Source organism: Trachemys scripta, chromosome 22, assembly GCF_013100865.1.
Source record: "Trachemys scripta elegans isolate TJP31775 chromosome 22, CAS_Tse_1.0, whole genome shotgun sequence".
In the NCBI taxonomy this organism is placed as follows: Eukaryota; Metazoa; Chordata; order Testudines; family Emydidae; genus Trachemys; species Trachemys scripta.
In genome coordinates this window covers 9,608,166-9,632,113 of record NC_048319.1, presented here as the reverse complement: position 1 = coordinate 9,632,113, position 23,948 = coordinate 9,608,166, and the positions used below count along the sequence as shown (strand labels likewise).

At 56.9% G+C, this 23,948-nt stretch overlaps 1 protein-coding gene across 4 annotated transcripts in view; it reads left to right on the top strand.

The window, feature by feature from the left end:
• Positions 1-20,594, top strand: part of ZNF414 (zinc finger protein 414) — a 26,089-nt gene extending 5,495 nt beyond the window's left edge. For 2 of the 4 annotated variants that reach the window (XM_034755427.1, XM_034755424.1), the window contains exons 2-9: positions 9,795-9,948; positions 11,701-11,811; positions 12,986-13,093; positions 15,316-15,421; positions 16,134-16,663; positions 17,708-17,758; positions 19,141-19,299; positions 20,134-20,594. In XM_034755427.1, the coding sequence (XP_034611318.1) occupies positions 9,795-9,948; positions 11,701-11,811; positions 12,986-13,093; positions 15,316-15,421; positions 16,134-16,663; positions 17,708-17,758; positions 19,141-19,299; positions 20,134-20,210 (1,296 nt within the window). In that variant the 3' untranslated portion in view covers positions 20,211-20,594. The remainder of the gene's footprint in view (positions 1-9,794; positions 9,949-11,700; positions 11,812-12,985; positions 13,094-15,315; positions 15,422-16,133; positions 16,664-17,707; positions 17,759-19,140; positions 19,300-20,133) is intronic. The other 2 variants (XM_034755426.1, XM_034755428.1) reach the window with 2 other exon arrangements.
• Positions 20,595-23,948: the final 3,354 nt, after the last annotated feature.

Here is a 23,948-nt window from a genome sequence, read left to right as displayed (position 1 = left end):
GGGGGGGGGGGGGGGGGGGGGGGGGGAGTGCGCTGGGCCGCGGGGTCGCGGAGCTGGGAGCCGGTCCGGGATAGCGGGGGGGTGCGCTGGGCCGCCGGGGTCCGGCAGTGCTGGGCGGGCCGGGGGTGGTCGGCCGGGGCCGGCACCCCAGGGCCCGAGCCGACCCAGGCTGGAGCCGCCGGGGGCCAGCCTGGGCCGCGCCTCCTCCCCCCACACTCCCCCTTACCTGCTTCAGGCTTCCCGCGAATTAAATGTTCGCGGGAAGCAGGGGAGGGGGCGGAGACTTTGGGGAGGGGGCAGAGTTGGGGAGGGGGCGTGGGCGGGGCTGGGGGCGGGGCCGGGGCCCGGTGGAGTGTCCTCCATTTGGAGGCACAAAATATGGTAACCCTACCTCATCTCCAGCTCCTCCTGGAGCTGTCACTGGCATTGGGGTTGCAGCTGGACGCATGGAAGCCTTTCCTCCGGCACCCGTGCAAAAGGTAACCGTTGGCTCAGCGCGTGCCGAGTTATGTGGCTGGACCGTTTGTGCTCGGCGCCTGGAGGTTTACGCTAGAGCTGTGGGGAACCTTTTAACAGAACAGTTTTCCTTTGAAATCCAGACGGTTTTGTGGGAACTTGTTAATGAATCAAACGATACTAAAGAAACACTTTGATGCTATTAGGGTGACCAGATGTCCCGATTTTATAGGGACAATCCCAATTTTTGGGGCTTTTTCTTATATAGGCTCCTATTACCCCCCCACACACACTCCCCTGTCCCGTCCTGATTTCTCACACTTGCTGTCTGGCTGCCCTAGATGCTATCGAAATGAAATATTTTGATGGTCCTGAATCAATTTTTACTTTTTGTTTTGTCGGAAATTCTGAAACTTTGGTTTTTCGTTCCCAATTGGAATAATTTTTTTTCTAAATGTCTGAATTTCCCACAGAACAGGAATTCTGTTTTTTTCACTGGTGCGAAAGGCACGCTTCAGGCCTGATCCAAGCCCAATGAAGTTGATACAAAGACGCCCATTTGCTAAAGCAAGCTTTGGAGCAGGGGCTCAACGAATGAGGAGCCCTTGTCTTGTTGCAGGTGCAACTTGCACGGGGGATGGGAGCACAAATCCTATTGACGTACAGTGGGGCTTGTGCTCCAAAGTCAAACGGGTGCTTTTTAACATCCCAGTTTAGCCACTCCACCTTAATATTGTGCTAACCTTGACATATATCCTTAACTCTGTCCCTTTTGTGTATATGCATCATGATACAGTCTTGTATCGGTCACATGCTGTTCCCAAATTTAATATTCTGCAACTTACATCTTACTAGCTTACAGGGGATAAACCTAGAACACCAAAGACTTTCAGTTAGGGTTACCATATTTCAATACTGCAAAAAGAGGCCCTTCCTCGGGGCCCCGGCTCCGCCCCAACTCCGCCCCTGGCTCTGCCCCAACTCCGCCCCTTCTCCAAAGTCTCCGCCCCCTCCCCTGAGCACCCCGCATTCCCCCTCCTCCTCCCCTCCCCCCCCGCTGCTGCTGCTGCGCTGGGGAAGTTGCTTCAGCCCCCGCTGCAGTGGAGAGCGGCGGGAGCAGGGAAAGTTGGAGCCCGGGGAGGAGGCGGTCCCCTTACCATGCCTCCCTATTTTCCCGGACATGTCCATCTTTTTGGAAATTCCTCCCGGACGGGGATTTAAGGACCCAAAAGCTGGACATGTCCGGGAAAATCCGGACATATGGTAACCCTACCCCAGAGCCGCCTCCCGCCAGATCCCCCCAGGCCTCACCTCAGAGCTGCTGCCTCCCGCCCGCCAGACCCCCCACCCAGGCCTCACCCCAGAGCCACTCCCTGCCCGCCTGCTGGACCCCCCAGGCCTCACCCCAGAGCCACCTGCTCTCCACAGGGCCCATCCTCAGCCTTCTCCTGCCTCAGTGCCCCCCCACCTGAGAGCCTGCCCTCCGCAGCCCCCCAATCTCCACAGCCCCTGCCTCAGAGCCCTCCACCCCCTCCCATAGCCCCCACCTTCCATAGCGGCCCCCACCTTCCACAGCACCCCCACCTCAGTCCTCCCCTTCACCTCCCTCCATAACCCCTACCCTTCATTTCCCCACCTCCTCCCATAGCCCACCCCCTCCACAGCCCCCCACTCTCCACAGCCCCTGCCTCAGAGCCTGCCACCCCCTCCCATAGCCCCCTACCCTCAGAATCCCCCCCACCTCAGAGTCCCCCACCCTTCACCTCCCTCAGGGGAGCCTCCACCCCGCTCCCAGCCGGACCCGATGAGGCTGCGACAGCTCAGGCTGTGGGAGGCGCTGCAGCGCGGGCCCTTCCCAGGTGGGGGAGCTCGGGCTCCCGGGAGCCGCCATGCACCGAGAAACTTTCCCCTGCGCCGGGACCCGCCCCGGCTGCACGGACCGCTGGCAGGGGAGCTCCTTGCACGGCCGGGACGGAGGGGGGAGACTGAGGCTCTGCCAGAGCCGCGGGGGATGCTCGGAGGAGGGAGAAGCAGCCGCGGGTCCCCCGCACCAGCAGCTGGCTGCAGAGACGCCACTGCCCCTAGCCGTGGGGCGCAGGGTTGCAGCAGCACGGGGGGGTTGCAATCCGCAGGCTGAGCGAGCTGACACCCCAAGAGGAGAGGGGGCAGTGGGTAGAGTTATCATACGTCTGTATTTTCTGGACGTTTTTATATATTTAAAAAATCCTCCCGGACGGCAATTAACAACTAAAAAGCCGGACATGTCCGGGGAAATATGGACATATGGTAACCCTACTTTCAGTGTGTCTGGTTCACACTACCCCAAGACTAGATACAGGATGTTTCAAGGACTGTGCCCATATGTTGTCCTGTCCCCTCCCTCCCCCACTCCTGCTCCTTGTTTGTTCCACCTACCTGTTGTCTTATCTCTTAACTTGTAAACTCTTTGGGGGCAAGGACTGTCACTTATGTAGTCCGTCCAGTGCCTAGTATAGTTGACTTTCAATGGGATTTAAGTCATAAGCCTCTTAAGTGCTCTTGGAAAACTTAACCCTTTACCCTAAGGCACATGTGCAAGTGGGGGTAGGGGGCAGAGCTAACGTTGTAGGTACAGTCGGATGATTCAGTGATGCAGCCTTCGTGATCCCTCAGTGTAGATCTCTGTGGAATTCTCTACACGCTTTTAGATGACTTCTCGCTGGAGGTGATTGTTGGTCTTTGTTTCTTGCGTGTCCGTGGGGCTGAGCCAAACCAGCCTTTGAGATAGTCCAGGGTGGACTGATCAGGTTGGGCTGAATGATTGACTTTCCCTAAGACTTGTCTGATATGCAGCATTTTTATTTTTTCTACCTCCGGGAGGTCATTTGAATGTTGGCCCGTAGGGATTTTTTTGACCTGGTAGTTCTCCCTTTTGTTGTTTTAAAAAAATTACCCCTGCAGAGATTGTACAGAGATTGTGAGGTGGGGATTTCCAACAGAAACTGCTGAGAGCACATGCACAGACCCACAAGCTGATGCTATAGCTAATGGTACTTTGTGTCTCTTTACTTCACCTTTCCAAAGGAGGAGATGCGCTGAAAAGCTCACGGCGTGCAAAGCGAACACCCGCTGGGGCCTCAGACCCCTACTGGGGGTTGGGGTGAAAATTCTTCGGCCGCCTGGGGAAAACCCCAGCCTAAGAGTGTAGAGAGCATAGAATTTCCAGCCCCTGTATGGAGTTGGGGGAGAGGTCTGATCTCTCAGGGTGGAGTGGGAGGGAATGGCAGAGGCACTTTGAGCCTACCGAGTCCCAATCGCCCCACTGAAAGATTTCCCCCTTTGCTTGTGTGTGGTGGTTGTAGCCTGCTCGGTTCCACTTGGGGTCAGTGGTTTGGTCCAGGGACCACCCAAAGCATCCTTGATAGATGCATAGCCCTGTGAGGTGCCCTACGTCTCACCATATGCCCTGTCTGTTCCCCTTTTTGGGATTTAGGGAAACGGTTGGAATGTGTCAGGGTCACTTCTGAGTAGTCCTCAGGCCCCTGCATCCCAGCTACTGCCAGCCAAACTAGCCAATAAGAGGCCTTACTCTTACCACTAGGAAGGTAAGGGCATCCCACTACTGCCACCAGTGGAGCTGGAGTGCTGTGATCACTCACCTTTGTCCTTGGTACCACTTCTCAGGCAAGTGTTGTAGGCACCTCAGCTGCTGGGCCCTAAGGCCTTTGCACCTGATGGGTCCCAAATATGCATCTATTGACTGCACACACCCCTCTGGCTCTGTCCTTACTCCTCCCTGACTGTCCTCCCAGAACCTTCCTTTTCCGGCCTCTAAGGAGGAGAAGTAAAAGCAGCAGCAGCCTCCTTGTGCTGACCTATGACTGCTCTCATGTAGTGGCAGCAAAATCCTCTAGACAAGCCCAGGGAGTTTCTGGCTTTAAAGGCACAGACTGGGCAGGTAGCATGAAACTATTGCCGATGGCTGCAAAGAGGCCCCACAAACCAGAAAGCGAACAAGCTGAGCACCCTAACTCTATAAAACTGACATCTGGCCTAAGAGGAAGGCAAGGTGGCCACTGGACTGGGACTTGGGAGTTCAGTTTCTGGCTCTGCCACTGGTTTGTCTGGTGTTCTGGAGCAAGTCACTTTGCCTTCCTATGCCTCAGTTTCCCCATCTGCAAAAGGAGGATAGTGATTTCTGTAAAGCACTTTGAGCTCTCTTGATGAAAAGAGCTAGAGAATAGCCAGATATGGTGGTTGGTTTTTTTGTTTTGTTTTAAATACAAACCCCAAAGTTAAGCAGCCAGGCTCAGATCAGTACATTTTTCAGCCCCAATCCTGCCAGTGCTTAACTGCTTGTGGTGAACAGAAGGTGAGAGGTCACCGAGCCATAGCCTGGGAGTATTTTCCTGCACTGTACCTGCAAATGGGAAGTTGCTGGGCATCCCACGGATGTCCTTTGTCCGCGTTGTGAACTCAGGCAGTGGGGCGGGGCGTGCTTTCCGAACCAGCAGTCCCAGGTTCAATCCCCACTGCTGAGAACTCCCCGGTGCAGCTGGGTTTAGAAGCGACGTGTTAATTGGTTGGGGCAAGGTCCTTATCCCCTTCCATCTCTTGCTGGCCTGGTCTGTGATGCTTGTCACTGTACTGGGCCTGCATCCACATGGGGAGTCCCTAGCACTGACCAACTCCATTGCAGCACGGCCAGGAGGAGAAACAGGCTCTTTTGTGTACCACAGAGCAGGCTTTGACACTGTGCTGCCTCTGTACAAAGCAGGACCACCTTCTGCCCGCCATCAGCCTTGCTGATCAGCGGTGCCTTGGGGGGGTCTGGTTCTGTGCGGTACCAGCTGCCCCAAGGACCGAACTAAACACAGATGGTGCCACACTCACCGGTGGTTTGCAAGCGGCCTGGCAGTGAGGGATCCATCGGTGGCCCTTTGGAGAGGAGCGGTTAGGGTGCTAGCCTGCCATTTGGGAGACCCAAGTTTAATTCCTCGCTCTGCCACAGGCTTCCCATGTGACCATGGGCATGTCATCGGTAAAATGTCAAACCTCACTGGGTGCTGGGAGGAGAAACACATGAGATACTCGGGGGCTGTGGCGGGTATCCAGGGGATTTTGGCAGTAGGGAGCCTTGCACCTCTAGGTCATGGGTTCAGATCCTGCCCAGGGCAATAATGATCAAAAATCATTCATCTGACTACTGGTTTGCATGAAAATGAGTTTAATGGTCCCACTAGGAACTGGCCTGTGACAAGTGTCCACAACTGGCAGGCCAGGATCAAGGAGACCTTGGAGCCACCTATGTGACCCTCCCCCAGTGGTCAGGGCTGTGGGGTACTTGGCTGCATTCAGGCCTGGTACAGAGTAAACACCAGGCTCTCCTGGAAACAAGTTAGTGAGTTGCACCACGGCGCTGCCCTGCTCTTGATGTGCCAATGTGAACTAGAGCTACACGCCCATGCCAAGGGAGGAAGCAGCCCCACTGGTCCAAGGACATCTGCCCAGGCAAACTAGGAATCCAGCGCCAGCATCCCATGCCGTAGTGGTGGGCGCTGTGCCCGGAGCGGACTGGCCCATCGGTCTCCAGCTGGACCCGCCCTGTAGTTAGCAGTGTCGGCGTTAGATTTTCATCCCTGCATGAGAGTCCGAGCAAAGGATGAGCTCTGGCACCTCCTTGTCCCCAAGTAGCTGGGCTGCCCTGAGCCCTCCATGGAGAGAGGTGGGGCTGATGGAATGGCATGGGGTCCCCTACACGCTGTCCTCTAACTCCCACCGCTGCCTCCCTGCGCAGGTGGGGGAACAGCCCAGTTCCTGACACGAGAGAGGCGTTCACAGCCTTGAGTTTCCAAGGCTAATGCATCCACTGGGCCGGGGCCGGACCGTCTGAGACCGACGTGGTTGTTCTCCGCTCTGTCCTGAAGGGCTGCTCTGTTCCGACAGCTTTGGGGAAATACAGTTGGCAGCTTGGCCTCGTTTAGATGGTGAGCTGTACACACGCTGTTCCCTGCCTCGGCTCCCATCTGTCTGAGCCTGACAGCTGTCGCTCCCCAGCCCTTCATCCTCGCTGCAGCCAGCGGAACTTAAAATGGCTTTTTCAAGATGGTCTGTTTCTAATAGGCTTAGGCTGGGACCCACGTAGGGAACGCCGATTTCATAGGGAAGGCCGATTTCCCTGGCGGCGTGGGGGAGAGAAAGATAAAGCAGGCTCCCACAATGCACTGCTCCGTCGTCAGCTGTCCTGGCAGGCAGATGACCAATCAAGCCAGTGTCTCCCGCATCTGACCCGCCTTCCTTTCCGTGGGGCGGTGAAGGGGTTTTTGCAGCTGATCTATGTACTCCTGGCAGGAGCTTAGCTGCAGATGCTGAGCTCGCTGATGTCTTCGATGCTGCATGTGGGGAAGACTTTGCAAAAACTGGCCGCTGGTGGGTGCGTGCCTCCAAGGCCAATACAATCTGTTGGAGCTTGCACTGTGGGTTTGGGTGCATGCACTGGCTGGGAGGAGCAGGCTATCCTACAAATGCAGGGTATCTGAAAAATGGCCTGTTGGGGGTGCTCTGCAGAAGATCTGAATCCTGAGAAAATGCGTAGGAGCTCAAAGACCTAGAACATCCCTGGGGGGAAAAGCCCTCTTGCTTCCAGACACACCCCACCTCTAACTGCCAGAGGGTGGGAAAAACGTCCTCATGGGCATATTATTCCCAAACTGTCCACTAGGGAGGTTCTTGCAACGTTGCATTGTCAGAGATGGGGGTACGGGCTAGATGCACAGACTATGGGTAGGTCTATGCAGCAAGGAAAAACCCACAGCTGGCCCGTGCCAGTTGACTCAGGCTCGCTGGGCTGTTTCGTTGCTGTGTAGACTTGCGGGCTGGACCCCTTGCCGAATACACGGCGTTTCAACACCGTAACCTTTACGATGCGCTCTTGAGGTCCAGCCACAGAACAATGTCCAGTTTGTTTGTTTGACAAGACCTGTGGCCCAGTTTTGTGAGAGTCTCCTGGTTTTCAGGACTATCCTGGGCTCTGGCCAAGGCTGGCCAAGATCCTGGGTTTAGCTCGGCCGCCAGCATGCCTGGCCACCTGTTGCACTGAGAATCCTAGAAAAGCAGGGCTGGAAGAGGGGACCTTGAGAAATCATCAAATCCAGCCCCCTGCACTGAGGCAGGACCGAGTAAACCTAGACCAGCCCTGACAAGGGTTTGTCCAACCTGTCCTTAAAAACTTCCAGTGCCGGGGATTCCACCACCTCCCTTGGACACCTAGTCCAGAACTTAGCTACCCTGAGAATTGGAAAGTTTTTCCCTAATATCTACCCTAGATCTCCCTGGCTGCAGATTAAGTCCATTGCTTCTTGTCCTGCCTTCAGTGGACATGGAGAACAGCTGATCAACAGCGTCTTTTGTAACAGCCCTTAACATGTTTGAAGACTGTTATCATGTCCCCGCTTCAGTCTTCTTTTCTCAAGACTAAACATCTGAGTTTTTTAACCTTTCCACAGAGGTCAGGTTTTCTAAACATTTTATCGTTTTTGTTGCTCTCCTCTGGACTCTCCGATTTGTCCACCTCTTTTCTAAAGTGGGGCACCCAGAACTGGACACCGTCCTCCCGCTGAGGCCCTACCAGTGCCGAGTAGGGTGGGACAGTTACCTCCTGTGTCTTACATACAACACTCCTGTTAATACACCCCAGAATATTGGCCTTCTTCAAACCCGCATCACATAGTTTGACTCCTATTAAATTTGTGATCCCCTGTAACCCCCAGATCCTTTTCAGCGGTACGACCACCTAGCCAGCCATTCCCTACTTTGTACTTGGCGTTTGATTTCCCCCCGGCACTTCCTACATAGAGTACTTTGTACTTGTCTTTATTGAATTTCATCTTGTTGAATTCAGACCAATGCTCCAATTTGTCACCGTCGTTTTGAATTCTAATCCTGCCCCCCAAAGTGCTGGCGACCCCTCCCAGCTTGTGACCTCTTCAGATTTAATAAGCATCCTCTCCGCTCCGTGATCCAAGTCACTAATGATATTGACCGGTACCAGACCCAGGTCTGACCCCTGTGGGACCCCCCTACAAACGCCCTCCCAGTTTGGCACTGATCACTACTCCTTGAGTGCGGTCTTTCAACCACCCGTTTTATAGTAATTCCTAGTGTGCTTATGAGAGCCTCATGTGGGACGGCCTTACTAAAATCAAGATATCCCCATCTGCAGCTTCCCCTCTATCCGCTGCGCCAGGAACGCTGTCAAAGGAGGACATTCGGTTGGTTTGACGTGATTTGTTCCTGACTGGTGCTGCCAGCCCACACCCTGGCCAGAGGGAGCAGTATAGGGTCACCAGATGTCCCGATTTTATAGGGCCAGTCCCGATTTTTAGGTCTTTTTCTTATATAGGCTCCTATTACCCCCACCCCCACCCCCTGTCCCGATTTTTCACATTTGCTGTCTGGTCACCCTAGAGCCGTACGGCCTCCACCTTCACAGCCCCTGCCACCTGCTCATGCCCAGAGCCTGACCCAGCTTCATCGGGGCAGGTCCTTCACCAGGCCCTGCAGGAGCAGCAATTCTCCCCCCCACCACCACCACCAGCTGTCCCCTCCAGCAGCTCCCCCTTCCTTTCCTTCCCCAGCACCGCTCTCTCCTGTCCACCCCAAGGGCCTTCTGCCCCGCCGTTGCCCCCCTCCAGCCCCGTTCCAGCCACGCTGGTGGTGGGGAACGAGGGGCAGGGAAGAGTGACCGGAGAGGGAGAGCAGAAGGCTGGTGGGCTAGGAGAATTCCCTAACGTGCCTCCCCTTCCCTCTCGTATCTTCCCTGTGAGCCTCTCCCCTCCTGTTTTTTTTTTCCCTGTGGAAGTCTGATGCCCCCATGGGTCCTGCGGCCACAGGTAGTGGTAAAGCTACGTCCTTGGCACCCACATGCCCCAGTAGCTGATAGCAGATAGGCGGAGGGAGGGGGCGGAATTGGTCACTGCTGTCTCGGCAGCTTTTCCCATGCCACGCTCGGGAGGGGCAGGGCAGGGGAAACGAAAATATTTGAAGGAGCAAGTGGTTTGGGGGCAGAGGAGACCCTGCTTTTTGGGGGCGGCCGGCCTGGGGTTCAGAGGATGTGGAGGGCTCCCAGTTCCAACAGGCCATGTGCTGCTTTGTATCCCTCGCCAGACTCTTCACCCCTGGGCCTTTTCAGCCTCTCCTCATACAGAACCTTTTCCCTGCTCATCTCTGGGCCCAGCCCTGCCTGTTCTCCCCTGCTTGCGTCCATCACAGCTGGCAGCTGGGGAGGGGAGGTGTCGGTCTTGCGCGTTCACGAGACCTCTCTGTGCACAGCTGACCTTGTCCCCTTGTGTCTGGTTTAGCATCACCAGGAGAAGAGCCCCTCGCCAGTGCCCGGCATTGCCCGCTCCGCCACGGCACTCGCTTACCACGAGCACTACGCCTCGCCCGGCCCCGTCAAGAGCAAAGCCCTGAAGACTGAGAAAGACGCGGCGTTGCCCTCCTTCTCCTTGGGCGGTAAATACGTTTCCGCGGGAGCAGAAGTGTCGGTGGGAGATGGGGAGGGTGGATGCAGGTTGCAAGGCAGTTGGCATGAGAGGGAAGAGCCACGGGCAGTGTGCGCGTGTGGCAGGCTGCAGAGTCCATGAGTGGAAAGTCCCCGCTCACAGTAACACAAAAGCTGACCCCGCTGCGTGGGTTTGCCCCACGAGGTTCTGGTCAGGGTGGTGTCAAACGTGGGCTATCGGGACCCACGTGCAGAATTCTCCTGCTGAAGGAGCTAAGCGCACCTCTAGGTCTCGGCCGTCACCTCCCACCTGTATTAAGACAGCATGTCCCTCGTCCGGTTCCATAGAGGCCGTGAACTAGACGAACGCCAACCTTTCTCCCTTCCAACCCCCGTCTTCCCATTCTGAAACCTTCCTGCTCCAATCTTTCAGGCTTGGCTGGGGGGGGCAGGCAAGGTGACACAGTAGATCAGACTAAGATGGTGGAAAGACCCCTCCAGCGTCTCTCTTGGAATTATGGGAGAACAGGGAAAGAAATGCTTTTCCCACTTGAAAAAATTTCCAGCCCTGTTCAGACTATCTGAATGTGGACCTACACCCCCCTCCCCTCCCCGCCCGTCCGCCCCCATCCCAGGTCTGGACCGTGGCATAGCCCTGGTGGTGGTGAAGATCTAGTGTATCACCTTAGTTTTCAGGGTGGGGGTGGGGAAATCCATTTGGGTCGACGAAAATTCTGACGTCCAAAGTGCTTCCTGCATGTGCTCTGTAGGAATCGTCCCTAGGCTAGAGACGCCCGTGTGTAGAGCTGTTCTGGACCTGCCCTTCTTGGATCCAGCGGCTAAGAAGCTCATTGCCAAGAATAGTTCTTTGCTGCAGAGCAAACGGAGCCTCAGAACTTAGTGCACGAGCTGGACATTGGCTTTTAAATAGCCTTGAGGCCTTGGTTTAAAAAATTTAAATAATGGAGATATCCCATCTCCTAGAACTGGAAGGGACCTTGAAAGGTCATCGAGTCCAGCCCCCTGCCTTACTAGCAGGACCAAGTACTGATTTTGCCCCAGATCCCCAAGTGGCCCCCTCAAGGATTGAACTCACAACCCTGGGTTTGGGTGGGAAGTGGAAGAGCTGGTTCTTTGCCCCCAGATGCCCTGTGGAGGGGCCTGGCTGTGGCTCCCTCCCAACGCGGTTCACAAACCTTTCCGAGGCGTTCAGGCTGAGAGCCTGCATCAGGAAGCAAGGCCGCAATGTCGGAGGTCTGCGCTGCGGCTGGCCTGTGCCAGTTGACTCGGGCTAAGGGGCTGTTTAATGGCAGTGTCGACCTTCCCACCTTGCAGGGTCCTAGATCCAGCCTGAGGCCAGACATCTCCACCGCACTGAAACAGCCCCGTAGCCCGAGCCCCCCACGCCCGAGTCGGCTGGCACGGGCCAGCCGCGGGTTTTGAATGGCAAGGTAGACAAACCTAGATGCTTCCAATAAAAACCCAACACCCAGGTTCAGCGTGAAAAGGAATCCAAACGCTGAGAAGCAGGGAAGTGGCACCCAACAATGGCCTTGTCGAAATACAGAACGCGGAGACCACCACGACCGCTGAAATACCCCCTGTGCCGAACGCGCTCCTGGTCTGATGGCCTCCGCCTGGTATTGGCAAGAGCTTCGCTATGCCCTGGGCAACGCTACTCTTGACTGCAGCTCAGCCTCGCCAGGCTGCTGGGAGCTCGTCTCAGGTGGCCACGCTCGCGTCGTAATTCTGGATCTCTCCAGCAGGCTACAATGACTCGGCTGTGTCGGGCAGCCAGATGCACCCAACGGGAAGTGGAGGCAGCGGGGCTCAAGCTCAGGACCTGCGGCTCCCGAAGCGCAGACCCCTCCCAGGTGAGCTCGGGGAGTAGCAGTGCATGGGGGGCCGGGGGGAGGGGGAGGTAGAACTGCGATCCCAGCAGGTCCACTCTCTTCCAGCAGAGGGCACCGCTCCAGGTATATTCAGGGGCACAACTGTTCATCCGTTTTCTTTAGGGAGACTAATTCGAACTTGTCCCTTTAAATGTTAACCTGGGATTCTTACTAGAGAAGGGGAAGGAGTTTGGGTTCAGGCCAGATTCCTTTACTGTATTCCTGGGTTAATCAGCTAAACTCTTCCTGTTCGCCCTGAGAACTGTCCCGCGAGAAGACCCAGAGGGGTGGCGCCGGAGGAGGTGGCAAGGGAAAGCAGTGGCTACCTGGAGCAGGGGAGAGAGACCAGGCAGTGGCAGGAGAGAGGCAGAGGTGGGAAGAAGGAGGCGGGGAAAAGGGACGTGATGGAATATTTCTAAGGGAGAACTGAAGCTTTGGACCCTTCGTCTCTGGACCAAGCAGAGCCCAGGCCGATGGGGACTGGAAACTGTTGCCATCTGACCACTCAGCAGCCTGTATGCAGGGGCGGCTTTAGGCACCAGCTCACCAAGCGCGTGCCTGGGGCGCCAAGCCGCGGAGGGTGCCCTGCCGGTCGCTGTGAGGGCGGCAGTCAGGCTGCCTTCGGCGGCGCGCCTGCGGGAGATCCGCTGGTCCCGTGGTTTTGTCGGCAATTCGGCGGCGGGTACGCCAAAGGCGCGAGACCGGTGGACCTCCCGCAGGCATGCGCTGAAGGCTGCCTCACTGCCGTGCTTGGGGCGGCAAAATACATAGAGCTGTCCCTGCCTGTATGACATGAGTTCGGTGGGTCTCATCAGGGACACACATCACCCCTGCGCTCGGTGTGAATTGGCCCCGTTGGTTGCTCATCTCAGCAGAGAGCCCCAGCCTCAATGAGCCATTGGGGATCCCACCAGGTCAGGGGTGAGGTATGCTGTGGGGGGAGCAAACGGCCATTGCCACCATCTGCACCCCTTTCCTGGGTGAACCCGCTATGTTTCACATCTGCAGGGTCTCTGGCCCAAGCCAGCTAATTCTGAGGCTGGCAGGGAAGGACCAGCGAGGCCGTGCACGCGTTCTGGGGAGGAGGGAGGACATGAAGGCAGGGAAGCTGTTGGGGCTTGGGAGAGAAATGACTCCCGTGGCTCTCTCCTTCCAGGGAAGCACTACCCGTGCTCCAGCTACGGCTGCAAACTGGCCTTCCACAGCATGCAGGAGCTTATGGATCACATGAGAGTCCACTACAGACCCACCCAGTCCCTGGAGGGTAAGGCCTGGCTTGCATATCATCCCAGCGGGGTGCTGGAAGAAGGGGGGGCCTTGCTGCCGAGGGGTGGGGTGTCAGGACACCACATGCTAGGGCAGGCTGGATGCCTGAGATGTGGAGGCCTTGTTATCCCTTCCCAGTGCTTCCTCTGGGGCATCAACCCGGCTGTTCTACTGCATTGGTTTGCTCTTGATGATGATAATAATTAATAGAGATATCCCATCTCCTAGAACTGGAAGGGACTTTGAAAGGTCATTGAGTCCAGCCCTTTGCCTTCACTAGCAGCACCAAGTACTGATTTTGCCCCAGATCCCTAAGTGGCCCCCTCAAGGATTGAACTCACAACCTTGGGTTTAGCAGGCCAATGCTCAAACCACTGAGCTATCCCTCCCCCCTAAGCAGATCATGAAGAGACTCCAGCCTGTGGGTTGCGCATGAGCATTTGTTGGAGCGGTGATTGTCCACTGAAGTCACATGGTCTTGCTACCCACTGATTGGCTGGTTGGAACTCGTGTGCAGGGAGAGTGCAAACTCGTCGAGTGATAACGGCCGGGGTTACGGGGGCTTGGCCCCGGCACAGGCACTGGACTCTCCCAGGAGCTCAGTGCTCAGTTGCTCCAACAAGGAACAATGGGAGACGCTGGGTGCTCTGGCCGTAACTTTTTATAGCAGTACGTGGGAATGGGAGCTCGTAGCTATAAACCCCCCACCCCAGACAGTGTGAACCGGCACTCGCCCAGCCAAGTGTTCGCAAACAGCAGCTCCCTGATCCCAAACACTCAGCCCACTGGCTCTGACTGTACAAACGCTCACTGATGGGCTCCGGCTGCTTGAGAGCTAGATCCAATCTGCCCCTTGGCTGTCCGAGGAGAAGCTAATTCACTAACTTCCCCACCCCCAGGTTCTCTTCCGAAGCCCCTCCCCGCACCCCCTCATCTTATTAGCCACTCGCTGCCGAGCCGCTGCTCGTAAACTGTCCAATTAACCTGAGGGGGGGTTGATTTTTGGGTTTTTTGGGGGGTGGGGAGTTGAAATTTCCCTTGCTGTGATAACAAGGTCCCCTGCCCTCCCTTGCAAATACACTAACTCCTCGCTTAACATTGGAGTTCTGTTCCTGAAACATGCAACTTTAAGTGAAACTATGTTAAGTGAATCCAATTTCCCCATAAGAATTAATGTTAATGTGGGGGGTGGGTTAGGTTCCAGGGAAACTTTTTTCACCAGACAAAAGACTATATTTGTGTGTGTGTGTGTGTGTGTGTGTGTGTGTGTACACACAGTATAAGTTTTAAACAATTTAATACCATACACAGCAATGATGACTGTGAAGCTTGGTTGAGGTGATGGAGTCAGAGGGTGGGCTATTTCCCAGGGAATGCCTTACTGCTAAATGATGAACTAGCACTCGGCTGAGCCCTCAAGGGTTAACACGTTGTTACTGTAGCCTCACACTCTACAATGCAGCACGAATGAAGGGAGGGCAGACCGCATGGCAGACAGAGACTCTCACCCTGTGTGAGAGAGCAAGAGATGCGCTTTACCCCTTTAAGTACGCTGACCTCACTCTAAGTACATTGCCTTTTTAAGTAGATCAGCAAGCTCCCTCCGTCCTGAGTCCGTCGTATCCCCCCTGCTCTATGGAAGATGGGTTAAACGGGGGGCAGGAGCAGGGGGGAGGGGGACACCCTGACATTAGCCTCCCTCTTCCCCCTCCACACAGCAAGCAGGAGGCTCCCGGGAGCAGCTCCAAGGCAGAGGGCAGGAACAGCACACAGCAGTGGGAGGAGGGACAGCTGAACTGCCGGCAATTGATAGCCTGCTGGGCGCCTGCCGCACAGGGAACGTAGGGGAGCTGATAGGGGGGCTGCCCGCCCACCCTGGTTCCAAGCCCCCACCAGCTAGCTCCAACGGGCTGCTCTTCCTGCAAGCAGTGGACAAAGCAGGCGGCTGCCAAACGATGTTATAAGGGAGCATTGCACAACTTTAAACGAGCATGTTCTCTGATTGATCAGCGATGTAACAACGTTAACCGGAATGACGTTAAGTGCAGTTCCGAGTGTGTTTACAGCGGTGAGTGGTGTGCGTGTCAAAGGGGCTGGGCTCCCTAACCATTGCATAGCTGGTTATAAAGAATCCCCTCAATATAAGCTGAGAATGTTATGTCTAGGGTGGACCTGACTGTGGGTGTCTCACTGACCCCTCTGCCCTTCTTCTTCTGCCAGGTAAAATATTCCACTGCCCCACCCAGGGCTGCACGGACACTTTCCCCAGCATGCAGGACCTGGTGGCTCACATGAAGGTGCACTACAAGCCAAACCGCTACTTCAAGTAAGTCCCCCTCTTTGGGTCACAGAAATAAGGCCCCTTCTTCCCCTCCCTCACTGACCCCTCTCACTGGTCCCAGCTTGTCCAGAGCCCCCAGATCTCCTAGGCAGGGCACTGCGCCCGCCAGGCTATTCACCAGGGCACTGGCGACACTGTGCCAAGCAATGGGGCTCTCTCCTGGGGAACCGCTCCGTGCTGTCCCTCTGGATCCCACAAGGGCCCCGCCACAAGCAATGGGCCAGTTCTTCTCCCTCCTCGGCGTTGGCTTTGTCCTCTGGGCTCTAGGGTCCCGCAGCCCAACGGGTCCCGCCTCCGAGGGTCGGGGTCTGGGCAGCCACTGCCTGTTCCACTCCCACCGGCCGCGGCGTGACTGCCAAGGTGGCAGCACCTCTGGCCGCACAACATGGGCAGTGCAGCAGGGGGTGGCAGCTGACCAGAGAGGGGCACGCGACCGCTGGCACGGCTGTGCCAACCCCAGGGGCAAGAGGCAGCTGCAGCACTGGCTCCGGTTTCGGGGGAAGGGTCGGGTCAAAAAATGGCTCAACCTTAGCGGGGTCTGGTGGGTTTGGGCCCAGACCTGTACTCCGGCCATGTGCCTGGGATGGCTCCTTTCTCCATGACAGAGATTTCCTGGTCCGCTCGGCTGAGCCTGCAGGCCGGCGGCTTCCCCTCGGGCCGGGCCGTTGCAGACTCGCCCTCTCCTGTCGCTCCCCAGGTGTGAGAACTGCCTGCTGCGCTTCCGGACCCACCGCTCCCTCTTCAAGCACCTGCACGTCTGCTCCGACAGCGCCAGCAGCCCGGCTCCGGCGCCGAAAGCCGAGAGGCCCACCCCACCTGCTACCTCCGGTCTGGAGAAGGACCCCCCGGCCAAGCCGCTGGAGGGGCTGCCCAAACTCCAGAGCGTCATCCGGCACATGGAGAAAGAAGCCATCCTCCCCAGCATGGACGCTGTCTCCACCGCCGTGCCAGCCTCACTCCCGACTAGTCTCCACGGCTCCCTGGAGTCCATGCCCCTGGTCTCTCCGGCCTCCCACCCGTTCCCTCTGCTGGAACCCTCGCTCTTCGGGCCGTCGTCCTTGACCCGGTTCTCGGGCCAGCCTCACTCCTCGGTGCCGGGGCCTTTCCTGTCCTACATGCACCCCTCTCCCTACAGCCTACCTCAGGCTTCGGTTCAGCATCGCCTCAGGCCGTACTTGCCCAGCCAAGGCCTCCCCGTCTCCAACGCTGTGTGGAAGAAAAGTCAAGGTGAGAACACAGGGCCAGCAGGTAAAATCTGTCGTCTTCAGCTGGGAATCCCCCAGGCTACAGCAAACCTCCTTCCAGGCTCGCCCCAGACCGCTGCTGCCAGAACCCACAGGCGGGCGGGGAGGCACTTCCAGCCGAGGACGCTACCCCCCAGCTGCCCTGTCCTCCCCTTGCCACCCTGAGAACCAGAGAGATCCCACTTGCGCAAGCGCCCAGATTCCCTCTGTCCCGGGCTCCATGGGGTGGGTTCCAGTGGCCATTTCTCCGCCCCTCGTCCCAACATCTCACCCCCCACAGACAAGCTGCTCCATGGGGAAACTTGAGAGCAAGGCCCACGTCTCTCCTGGCGGGCTCCCCGGACGTGGGGTGTGAGGCATGATCCCATTTGTCCTTCTGTTTGCCAAGGCCTGGGGGTGTATTGGGCTGAATCTTCCGCTGGCTCCACCAGCCTCCACAGAGATACCACGCCAGCGGAGAATTCGCCTCTCGTTCTGTAACCGAGGCCGTGACGCCTCCCTGGCCTGTTCCTCCCTCCCTCGCTCCCTCCCACCAGCCTGTGGCCGCCGTGCTCGGCTGGTGAGCCCCGCTCCCTTTCCCGTCATGGCCGTCGTCGGCCTGCGCTGGGGACCCCTTCGGCGCAGGAGCTGACGGAGGAGGCGCCCCGGCGACCGCTATTGTGACTGCTGCCCAACTAACGCCCTGGCAAACCTGCAGATGGAGTGGGCACCGGGACGTGTTCCTGGCTCTCATTTGCTCCAGTCTGAAAGTCACTCCCTGTGCTTAAAAAAAAAAAAAAATCGCCCTTCAGCTCCCCCCGCCCCCCCCACACCCAATCTCTGTCCCACTTCCACCCCCTGGAACTGTCCGTGGACTCCTGCGGGGGCAGCGCCTGGAGTGATGCCCCCTGATCCTGTCAGCCTTGTTCTGAAAAGCCAGTGGCAGCTGCAGCTGATCCGAGCCAGGGCCTCTTGGTCGCGTCCCTTCCCCCCCAGCCAAGGGAGGGGAAGGCCTAATGCTTGTCTCGCCCCTCGATTCCCTTCGCAGGTGTGTGCGTCGGCCCACGCCTCCCATGCTTTGGCTCAGGTGTGACTTCAGGTTAGTTCGGCACCTCTCGGCTTTGGGCTGCTCTCTGGTCACTGGGTGGTGCTGCTGTGCAGTGAGGGGGTGACCTGCCCTGGGAACTGGGGAACCCAAGGGGGGCGGGGGGAGGGCTTGAATTAGCCATGTCACACAGGACAGCAAGGGGCTCTCCTTGGAAGGCCCAAGGGCACCACCCAGGGGGCAAAACAACCACAATACGTGTGGTTGAATGGCTTAGTCCAATAACCGTTCATTCCCTCTGAAGCACCTGGCATTGGCCACTGTTGGAAGACAGGTTACTGGGGGGAGATGACCCAGTCTGGCCGTTCTGGTGTTCTAACCTGCAGCCCTATGCCCTGATTGCCTGTACGCTAGCAGCGTCAAGACTGCTCAGTCACTGGATGGAGACCTCCGAGCTCCTCGATAAGGGACATAGTACGGAGGCCTGGTATTAAACTGCTGACGTATCTCTAGCTGAGACGGGAGGGTGCTGCCTGCCCGGGGCGGGGGGAATCGAACTGGTGGTGAGAGGCAGTTGTCTGGGACTGACAGCTGCGGTGGTGTCTTAATGGACAAGACTCCTTGTTGAAACCCAACCCTGGGCGGGCCTGGCTTTGTTACCCTGTGCCCGACGCCGTGTGCCGTGGTGCTAGTGTGTGTCTATGGGGTGCTGGCCCTGATATTGGGGGAGGGATAGTGGCCCTGCAGTTTCTGGGGGCTCTGATCATTTGCTCCCCTCCACTCTGTATAGAGCAGGGATGATCTCGGAGGCCTGGCAGCTCTCGGAAGCGGTGTCAGCCTGGCCTATCCCTGTTGGACCCCATGCCAAAACTGGGAGGCGTGGGAAATGAGCTGTTCTACTGTGATACCAGGGAGGCTGAGATTTCCCCAGCCGAGTCAAGCGTGTGGTAGCGAAGGCTTTGGGCAGGGGAATGACCTGCCCGTTGGGGCGTAAACTGGAACAGCCGCTGGCCCAGCCCCCTGTTCCTCTTCTGTGTTACGGGCGTTACAGTAGCAGCGAGAGGCACCAGAGACCTAGGCCGCCCTGCCGGGTGCTGCCCAGAGAGAGACCGTCCCTGCCCCAAAGCGCGCACCGTCTCAAGAGACAAGACAGACCAAGGGCGGGAGGGGACCAGCTGGTCAGCGGCAGAACTGGGAATAGAACCCAGGCGTCCTGAATCGCAGTCCAATGTACCATGCTGCCTGCCTTGGCCTTTGGATCTCCCATTCCCACGGCCATCAGCTGCTGGGTGTGTTTCAGGGGGCGTGGCCCAGGTGCTGCCATTGTGGTGGTGAACAGCTGCGCATGCCTCTCGGGGGGAAGGGGCTGGCCGTGCGATTGCTCTCCCCGGGCACTAGCAAGTCAACGCACACGCTTTCCACCCCCTGTGCTGCAGGCCACTCCTCCAACAGCCGCATCGTGTGGGAGCACACGCGAGGGCGCTACACCTGCATGCAGTGCCCGTTCTCCAGCGCCTCGCGGGAAGAGATGACGCTGCACATTGAGGATCAGCACAAGAATCCGCCCCTGCCCGGCCGGCTGGATGGAGAGATGGGTGCGCTGCAGCGGGGGGAGCTGGGGGACGGGGATCTGCCCTGCTTGCTGGTGGGAGGAGCTGATCGGGGGATCTTGAACCCCAGAATTCAGCCTAGATTCCTTTGCATAACAAGTGTTCCTGGAGTGGGAGCGGGTCATAGCCCAGCTTCCCAAAGTCACACCCTTCCCCAGAGCCTGGCAGCGCTGGAGTTTGCCTCTCCTGGCTGGAGAAGCAAGGAGCCTGGCTTGGAGAGGTTCGGGGGGAGGAAAACGTGTCTCTGACTGATCTAGGGAGGGGACGCTGCCCCAATGCACAGGGTCCGGAGAGATGTGGACCCTGCTAAAGCTGCCCAAGAAATGGCCCCTGACGTTAATTGCTTCCCTACGTGTCTCAGAGCTGCACCAACTCCATCCTCCCCCTTGGCTGGGAAACCTGCCCCTTGCCCGGCTGTCCTGGCTGAAGTGCTCCTAGAGGGGCCAGCTGCACCCACAAGCCCAGAACAACGGGCTGGTTCTACCAAACTGCAATGGCCTTGGACTTATCAGGCTTCAGAGTCAGTCGAGGTGCCTGGAGCAGATAACGGCCTGGGCCTTTCTGCAAGCTCCCAAAGGCAGCTGGATTGGACCCAACCAGGTTTTCTTGGTCACCAGCTAGGCTCGAAGCTCGCCTTCTACACCAACGCAATGGCCTCCGCTGAGCTGCAACCGCGGGGCGGGAAGCCAGAGCGCTGGCCCCACGCAAGCTAGGAGGCCATGCACCCAATGCCCCACTTCGCCACAGCCTCTTGAGCAGCCGCCCGGGAGCTGGCGGATTTCTTAGCGCTGATGGGTCTCCCTTCTGCTTCTCTTGCAGACTTCGGCGTCGGCCTCGCCTCCTTCCACTCAAAGCTCCCGCCGGAGATGGAGAACTCCCTGTACTCGCAGCTCTGATGCCAGGGGCGGGGAAGGAGATGTGCATGGGAATGCCGTAGGAACGGGTGTACGTAAAAGCCAGGGCTGCAGCAGGAACCTACCCCCCCCTCCTTCTTCCCATGCTGTGTTTGCACCCCTCCCCTCCCCCCTAGCCATGCCACTGACTTCAAGCTGTGCACTGCAAAGAGTTTGGGCAGGGAGAGGCTTTTTCTTAGTTTTTTTTTTTTTTTTTTTTTTTTAACTTTAATTTAAGTCCTGGAAGCTTGTGTGTGTCTTCCCCCCTGCTCCAGATCTTATTGCTTCAGGCACAAGGGTTCTCTGTAGAGCCTGGTAGAGTTGCTCAGGAGTTAGTGGACTTCTTCTCGGGGATGAGGTCGCTAAGAAATAAATGGGAATTGGACAGAAGGGTCTCCGTCTGCTCTGTGTCGTGCTGCCTTGGGCATGGCCTCTCCCCGGGCGGGGAGCAGGCGTCCGAGCGGCAGGGCTATAAGCGCGGGCTGCAGCCGGGTAAAAGACTGGTGTGAGGTTCCCTGGGGGGATAGAGCTGGATGCAGGAACCCTGCATGGGGAGGGCTCTACGGGAGGGGGGCTGGCTAGGTAGTAGCTTCAGGGCAGGATAATTGATTTTTAACAGGGCAAGGGCCAGCCCTGCCTACCTCAGAGCACTGTGCTAAGAGGATGGGGAGGCTAACCTCCAGGATTCTGCTTTTTGGGGAGCAGGAAACTGACCGCATCAATCTAGGCCTAGGGAGCTGGCCAGAGCAGGATCGTTGGGTTCCGCTGGCAGCACCTGCAGGCTGGGACCTGCTGTGTAAACGCCCAGCCCCTCTTTGCCCTTTAGCGCTTACGCTCTAAGAAAACCAGGCAGAGCGCGCTGTGTCTCACAGCAGGGGAGACAGAGGCAGAGAGTGGGTGGGTCCGGTTCTCCAAAGGGCTCCCCCGAGCTGTGCCGCATGCTGTGTGTGAAACAGGCCCCCTCCATCTGCACCTTCCTGGGGTCTGAGCCTGGCTAGAAATCTGACCCTCAGGGTCTTGCCCCGAGCTACGGCTGTAGCACCAGGGCGTGGTCGTTTCTGGCAGCAACAGGTTTTGTTCTGCTGACTGGTTAATCCAGCGCTCGGGGACAGGAGAGCAAGGGCGCCGGAAGACTTCTGCTGAGCCAGCTGTATCTGCCCGAGGGGGGAGGCGAACCTGCCTACTGGGTGCAGGGAGTAGGACTGAGCAGGATCAAGTGTAACCCCAGGCCCAAGAGAAGGGGAAATTCCCTCCACTCCTGCTGCAACTGGGTCATGGCCCAAACGGTACCGAAGCGCTGCCTTTGCCTTGCAAGCGAGGGTCACTGACGGTAGCGGCAGCCAAACCTGTCAAGAGGCGAGAGGGGGTTTTTGCTCAGTAAAACCACTTCAGCCTGGCCAGGTTAAAATCCTCCCTCATTTGGGGGGGGGGCTTGTGATCTCCTGGCAGCCTGGTTTAAGAAAACCTGAGCTGATACCCACCTACCTCTTCTCACGCCAGCCAGAGGCTGTTCCAATCTCACAGGGAGGGGGGTAAAGATAGAGAAGCTACTTTTAAACACTGCCCTACACAACCTGCAGCTGTTTGGCCTCACCTGATAATGAGTTGTATTGAAGTAGTGCCCACAGGCCTCAAGCAGGAGCAGGGTGACCCCTCCTCCCCCCCATGCGAGGTGTGCTACATCCACCCCAGGAAGGGAGAGGGCTTGGTCCACGGATCTTACAAGCAAGACCAGGAGGCGGCAGAAGAACAGCTCGCTACCCAGACTGGGCGTCGGGTGCGTGGCCTTTTCCCAAGCAGTTACTCTCTGCCAGCCTCGTTTACCACCCACCCCCAGTGCTGCAGTAGCAGTCTCGAAGCAGCCATGGTGCAAGGTTCACCATTCCTAAGAATGGTCAGACGAATGGTCCATCCAGCCCAGTGTCCTGTCTTCTGCTAGTGGCCAATGCCAGGTGCCCCAGAGGGAATGAACAGAACAGGGAATCACCAAGTGATCCATCCCTTTGCCCATTCCCAGCTTCTGGCAAACAGAGACTATAGACACCATCCCTGCCCAGCCTGGCTAATAGCCATTGATGGACCTCTCTCTCTCTCTCTCCTTCCCCTTTCTCCGCCCGCCCCACCCCATGGACTTAGCTATTCTTTTTTGAACCCTGGTAGTCTTGGCCTTCACAACATCCTCTGGCAGAGTTCCACTGACTGTATGAAAAAAATACTTCCTTCTGCTTGTTTTGAACCCACTACCTATTAATGTCAGTGGGTGACCCCTAGTTCTTGTGTTATGAACTGGAGTAAATAACACTTCCTTATGTACATTCTCCACACCCATCATGCTTTTATAGGATTTGCCTCCCCCAATCATATCCCTCCTCCATTAGTAATTTGTTTCCCAAGCTCAAAAGTCCCAGGTCTTAGTATTCTCACCTCATAGGGAAGCTGTCCATCCTCTTGTTCATTTCTGTTGCCCTTTTCTGTACCTTTTCCAGTTCCAATGTATCTTTTTTTGAGCTGGGGCAACCAGATCTGCATGCTGTTTTCAAGATGGGGGCATACTATGGCTTTATAGAGAGGCAATATGATATTTTCTGTCCTATCTATCCCTTTCCTAATGATTCCCAACATTAACTTTTTTAGCTGCCCCCACACATTGAGGGGCTTTTTTCAGAGAACTATCCACCACGCTCTCTTTCTTACATGGTAACAGCTAATTTAGACCCCATCATTTTATATATATAGTTGGGATTATGTTTTCCAGTGTGCATTACTTTGCATTTATCAACATTGAATTTCAGCTGCCATGTTGTGGCCCTGTCATCCAGTTTTGTAAAGTCCCTTTGTAGCTCTTCGCAGTCTGCTTTAGACTCAACTATCTTGAGTAGTTTTGTATCATCTGCAAATTTTGCCACCTCGCTGTTTGCCCCTTTTTCCAGCTCATTGATGAATAAGTGGACCAGCCCTGGGCCCAGTACAGATCCTTGGGGGACACCATAAAGCAAAGCACTTCCTTTGAAGCGGCCCAACAAGGACCTGGACCAAGGCACCACTTCACTCCCTGACCCGCTCCACAGGCTGGGGCTGGGAAATACAAACAGTGGCACCATTGTCCCATGTTGCCCTGGGAAAACCACCCCACCTCCGCTGCCCGGGGTGAACGTTCAGCAGGGGACTGAGCCAAGCTGCTGGAGTTACACACCACCCTCTGGGTAAGGGGCAAACTAATGCAGGAGTGAGGCTGCTAGTCTGGTAGCCACAGGGTCTGCCCCAGCCCTGGGGGATCTTGGACAAGTTTCTCTTGCTGGTCCTCAGCTGTAACATGGGTTTAATACTTGGCTACCTGCAGCATGGAAATTGGCTCTCCCTCCTGTGATACCACCTCCACCCACCTTTCCCCCCCAAGGCTCAATTCTGACTCTGGTCATATTTGCCTTCACTAGGTGAAGCAGATCGGATGCCAGGAACCCAACCAGCACAGCTAGGCAGATGGTACCCAGCTCTACTTATCCTTCCCCCATGGCTCGGATGAGATCAGCAGGGTCAACCTGAGCAGGGCAGAGGTGCTATGGGGGGCGGAAGGGGGGGGGGGGAGAGGAGAGGAGGGGCACACCAGGAAAACACTTTGAAGCATCTGCAGCTGTAGCCTAGGCCCTGCTTGAAGCTTCACCCCCACACTTGGTCAATTCAGGAGACTCCTGGAGACCTCACCAACACTGAGCTCTCACATAGCTGCATCTGCTAGTGACG